We start from the raw sequence: 6,000 nt of genomic DNA, 5'->3' as shown, positions 1-6,000 counted from the left end.
TGTGTTTCAAATACATTTATTTGACAAACTGTTACTCAGTCATTGTCAATTTAGTGTAGTTCATTTTTTTTTGGGGGGGGGGGGATACTTTTTTGTTGCTGTTTGTACTGTACTACAAATTGTAAACAGTGGGATTTCAGTTTGTAATGCCATTGAGAATATTTAAAATATCAGTTAGTGCCACATGTGGAGCAGGATCTGCTTACCCTTCCGGAGCACCTGAGATCACCCCTAGTTTTTGGTGGGGTTTGTGTTGTTTATTCTTTAGTTTTCTATGTTGTGTCATGTGTACTATTGTTTGTCTGTTTGTCCTTTTCATTTTTAGCCATGGCGTTGCCAGTTCATTTTCGATTTATGAGTTTGACTGTCCCTCTGGTATCTTTCGTCCATCTTTTAAAAGGCAATAAAATAATTAAGAAAATCTTTGACCATTGCTTTTTCTTTTTTTATGTGGAAACAATCACACACTCAAAACTCTTCAATAAGTTTTGTGTGGAAATGCATTTTATCCATTGTTTACATTTTTTCAGTAATATTGCTTCATATATAAAGGGTTGATGTTCCTTGATTTACTGGTACTTTGATCCTTTTCAAAAATCTAGTTCAAAAGATGCACTCATTTACAATAGTTGGTAGACAGTGTCAATTCCTTGATGAATGTTGTTGAAGTTGGTCTTTCTTTTTGGTCAGTTTTTGAAAAATTTGTTATCATACAATAAATGACTTCTATAATGAGCTTGATAAAAGGACTCATTATTATATATTGCATTCACCTCATCCACCTGTCTGTCAGTCAATTCTTAAATATTTCTGTCACACTTTTCTCAGGTTCTACTAAACAGAATAAATTTAGGTTCTACTAAACAGAATAAATTTATATTTGGTCAGAAACTTGGTGGTGTTGAGTTGAGTTGCCTAGTGTGAGCATGTGTTAGATCATTCGGATGCTCTTCCTGCTTAATGCTTTTGAGTTGAAAACTGCATAAAAAACAAGTATGAATGCTTGTATGAAAAGCAATGTATGAATGTTTGTATGAAAAATAATATGAAAGGTTGCATAAAAAACAATAAAACAAAACAGCAAGCATATATGATCTTTAATTCTTTTAAAATTTCTATAAAAAATTGCACCCATCCCTCAATGTACATTGTAAATTAGAATTGAATGCAAGCGATGTATCATATTCATAATATGTACTTGTAAGCTTCACTGCTGCAAATTGTCTATGTCCCTTTCATTGAGGTTTTTTAAAGCTTACAAAATATGCATATGTTTTAAAATGAAAGGCATTACATATCATGGTAAGTAAAAAGGTATTGATGGCATCATGGCAATGAAATGAGTATTCAAAATTCATTCCTGCAAACGATTTTAAAGTTCATAAGTTAAAAAACAACATTTTAATTTTCAATGTTCAATGAAAATGTTGAATTTATATAAATCTAGTCAGAATTTTCAACTGCTTCCAGGGATCTCAGAAAGTTGTATAAGATTTTATGAAACTCTTCAGGTTGGTCCAAATAAGCTGCATGTCTGGCATCCTTCACTTTATATAGACTTGCTTTTGGGAGTTTCTGTAGATTTGGAAGTAAATTTTCATTTCTTCTGTCATTTTCACCATATATCACTGCAGAGGGAATCTTAAATAAATCAATATACAATGAGGCAAAATCCATATTGTTTTATTGTTTTGCTCTATTTTGCCATTAAAAAACATTTGTCTACTTTAGAACTGACGTTTGTCCAAGGTAGCCAAGTTATATATAAATACAACCATGAACATTTTTATGTTTGTGATCAGCCATAGAAGTTGAAATATTTCATTTAATAAAAACATGCATTCTTTAATCTTTCTATGATGTGCTAAAGCTATAAATGAAGGGTGTCTTCCTTCTATTCCCACTTTTTAAAATACTATTCCTTCTATTCCCACTTTTTAAAAATACTATTCCTTCTATTCCCACTTTTAAAAAATACTATTCCTTCTATTCCCACTTGCAAATAACAATAATTATAGATGTTTTGATAAATAATTTTGTTTTTATAACAATCTACAAGGTTAATTAGAATTTCACCTAAGATTTTCTTTAAAGTCAAAATAGAGTGGTGAAAACAATTTTAAAAAAAACATTAGTCAATGAAATCTTCCTTTCAGTATCGATATTCTGTCTGTGACATCAAAATTTCAAACTCTACCAATTACGTAAGAATAATGGTGTGGTGTCATAATAATTACATGTATGTTGCAAGAAACGTACTTAGATAGAGCCATCATACATGTTTATATAGCAGTTTCTTAACACTTTTTAATGAGAAATGCATGTTTAGTTTAGGAATTTACAGGTTAAAAATCTTTCATCAAATGGAACCATCACCATCTTTCCCCCTCAAGCAACCATATGATTCTCCTTAATTACATTTTATACCTGTATTCTACTGTATTCCTCTGTGGAATAATCTGGAGCCTGCACTGTATTTACAGGTATGAAAGCTTTTGCTCTGTCAGAGACGTTGGTTGCGTCACAAACTAAATAGGCCAATGAGTATCGTCCACTGGCAGATGGACTGATGATAATAGGTGCCGATATCCTTAAATCACAAATCAAACCTTCCATGAAAGCAGCAGGTTTGCAATCTATTGTCTGACTTTTACCATAGCCTGCAACAAAAATAGTCGTGAAAATTATCAGATAACAAGTCACTACAGTTTTCAAGCTTTTAAGTGAGGTTTCAGAAGCAGGTCTAAAAAGGGGGTTCCAACTATATGCTCACATTCAAATGCATTGATACATCGATAAAAAGGTCCATAAAAAATCTCCAATTATGAGACCCAAACACTAGCTGAAAATTTCCAAATCTCCAGTTGTGGCTTCACAACTCTGTCACATGTATAAAATAGTTTGTTTTAGAGTATTAATAATTTAAGACAACTTCCCACAATTTAAGGGTAAAATACGACACATTTTCTGTCCACACTTTATACACAACCAGATACTAAAATTCACCTTATAATCTACAGATACATAAAAAAATGATACAAGATACTATAATATTCATTTAATAAACAAATAGATACTGATATTTACTTTTTATGTTACCAGATACTAAAAATATCGCTTTAAAACTTCCAGATACGATTTTTTTTTATGTTTAACAGCTACTTATGCGAAAACATTACCTGGTAAATCAACAGCTACAGCATTATATCCCATTGCTGCCAGATATTGTAATGTTTTGTTGTCTTCCCATGTTTGTGAAGTAAAGCTGGAACCGTGCAATAACAATATGTCACCTTTACTTTTAGAAACACTGGGATGCACAGCCTTCTTAGTAAAAATTCTGCAACTCTATATATTTCAATAAATTTTTATCACATTATATACAAAACAATGGCAAAAAAAATCAAGTTTAATGGTAATGTCTTGGTATTTCTAAATTTTTCTCATTCTGTAACGTTGTTTTCTTTTCTTTTCAATGACATGTAACTAATGCTATTGCCCCTCTCCCCCAAAATCCTACCTACCTACCAAACCCTACAAGGCATGGGTAGGCAACACTATACTAAGAATTTTTAATGGTGGCCTTAATGCACAATTTCAAAAAAAATATCCCAAAAAACTGGAACGTTTGACCTTAAACTTCACTTTTGTATTATTTTGCAAATGAAACCTGAAAGATATTTGTATTTTTTTTTATTGTTTTCAGAACAGTTTAATTTTTATTTTTATTCCTTTTGATAAAAGTATATACGTGTATCACATCAGCTGATATTTCTTTTTTAAATATTTTATAAAATTATATATGCAAACTTACTGATTCTCCAAGTACTATCTCGATAGTTGAATCCTCGATCTTGACTTTATTAGCATCACTTTGGACATAATGTGGTATTTGCAAAGACGTGTCGCCTACTTTGGGCTCTGAAGCCATGATCTACAAAAAAAAAGTATTTGCAAATGATTTACCTTCTTAAAAATTTCACATTTAATACTCAATCAGTCATGAAACAATATGTGGGCAGCATGCCAAGCAAGAAGTAAAATCACAAAAATACTGAACTGAAAATTAAAAATGGAAAGTCCCTAATCAAATGGCAAAATCAAAGGCTCAAACACATCAAACGAATGGATAATAACTGTCATATTCCTGACTTGGTAACAGACATTTTCTTATGTAGAAAATGGTGGATTGAACCTGGATTTATAGCTAGCTAAACCTCTCACTTGTATGACAGTCGCATCATATTTCATTATTAGTCCAGTCAAACTAAGTTTGAAACTCAAACTAATTGCAACAGAAAATGTGTTAGTTCTAATCTATAGCCTTAAACCCCAAATATACGCAGAAAAAAGTCACATCAAATGTAGCTCAAGGAAAACTTAAATTTTACATTTTTAATTTCTTATGGAAATTAACATTAGAAAGGGAAATAACTCCACAAAAATGAGTTCTTTTTTAAATGACCGCAAAATTTTTTGTTGTCGTATATTGGTATCACGTCGTCCTCGGCGTTGGCATCAGCGTCGTCCGAAGACCTTGGTTTCCGGATAATAACTTTAGTATAAGTAAATAGAACTCAATAAAATTTTAACACAATGTTTATAACCACAAAAGGAAGTTTGGGATTGATTTTGGGGGTTATAGTCCCTAAGGTTTAGGAATTAGTGGCCCAAAGGGCCTAAAACAACCATTTATCTAGTGTCAGACAATAAGTTGTGTATAAGTATTTCAATTGTTCTGAAATTGTACCACAATGTTTAAAACCATAAGTAGAAGGTTGGGATATATTTTAAGGGTTATGGGGCAAACAGTCTAGGAATAAAGGGCCAAAAAGGGGACAAAAACAAGCATTTTTGTAGTTTCAAGACAATAAATTGGAGTTATCTTTCTTTGTCCAGAATAATAGTTGAATCAACTTAAATCAATGCTATATACAATATACAATGCAATATTCACTTTTACTACCAATTGATATTGAATTAAAGCAATCTTTACCATTCAGTGATTACTAGCACTTTGATTACCATTCTAGGGTTATGCCCCTTTACAAGTGGAAATTTTTTTTCGTTTCTTGTCTCTTTACTTAAGTTTGTCTCAATTAAATTTAATGAAATGTGTATATAATGCGTATTACCTCTAAACTCAGTTTAAGTTCAATCTTTGGCAGTTTCACTTTTACAGTTCTTGAGTTATTTCCCTTTATAACGTTATATGCTAGTTGGGGCATCATCTGTGTCCCTTTGGACACATTCCCCATTTATTTTTAGCTCACCTGGCCCAAAGGGCCAAGTGAGCTTTTCTCACCACTTGGCATCCATCGTCCGTCGTCGTCGTTAACTTTTTACATTTTGAACTTCTTCTAGAGAACCACTGAATGGAATGAAACAAAACATAGCATGAATGTTCCTTATGAGGTACTGACCAAGTGTTGTTACTTTGTAGCCGATCCATCATCCAAGATGGCCGCCAGCGGGGGACTTAGTTTAACATAGGACCCTATGGGAAATGCATACAAATGACTTCTTTTAGACAACCACTGAATGGAATGAAACAAAACATAGCATGAATGTTCCTTACGAGGTACTGACCAAGTGTTGTTACTTTGTAGCCGATCTATCATCCAAGATTGCGGCCAGTGGAGGACTTAGTTTAACATAGGATGATAGGACCCTATGGGAAATGCATACAAAAGTCTTCATCTAAAGAACCACTTAATGGAAAGAAACCAAACATAGCATGAATGTTCCTTATGAGGTGCTGACCAAGTGTTGGAACTTAATAGCTGATCCATCATCCAAGATGGCTGCCAGCGGGGGACTTAGTTTAACTTAGGACCCCATGAGAAATACATACAAATATCTTCTTTTAGGAAACCACAGAATGGAATGCAATATTAAACCAAATTTTATCTTTTTTATATAATTTCAAAAACCCAAGTAGAGTCAGGTGAGCGATACAGGCTCTTGAGAGCCTCTAGTTTTAGAATTTACTATTTTTAA

General features: G+C 32.6%; 1 protein-coding gene across 3 annotated transcripts in view; it reads right to left on the bottom strand.

The window, feature by feature from the left end:
- Window positions 1-1,410: 1,410 nt before the first annotated feature.
- Window positions 1,411-6,000, bottom strand: part of LOC139511923 (putative protein-lysine deacylase ABHD14B) — a 140,412-nt gene continuing 135,822 nt past the window's right edge. For 2 of the 3 annotated variants that reach the window (XM_071299090.1, XM_071299091.1), the window contains exons 2-5: window positions 3,815-3,934; window positions 3,180-3,348; window positions 2,428-2,660; window positions 1,411-1,641 (exon numbers count right to left, since the gene is read on the bottom strand). In XM_071299090.1, the coding sequence (XP_071155191.1) occupies window positions 1,444-1,641; window positions 2,428-2,660; window positions 3,180-3,348; window positions 3,815-3,934 (720 nt within the window). In that variant the 3' untranslated portion in view covers window positions 1,411-1,443. Of the gene's footprint in view, window positions 1,642-2,427; window positions 2,661-3,179; window positions 3,349-3,814; window positions 3,935-5,135; window positions 5,274-6,000 lie in introns of those variants that run through there. The other variant, XM_071299089.1, reaches the window with a different exon arrangement.

This window comes from Mytilus edulis, chromosome 2, assembly GCF_963676685.1.
Source record: "Mytilus edulis chromosome 2, xbMytEdul2.2, whole genome shotgun sequence".
Taxonomy (NCBI): domain Eukaryota; kingdom Metazoa; phylum Mollusca; class Bivalvia; order Mytilida; family Mytilidae; genus Mytilus; species Mytilus edulis.
Note: the sequence above shows the minus strand (reverse complement) of the source record. Positions and strands in the feature narration are given on the sequence as shown.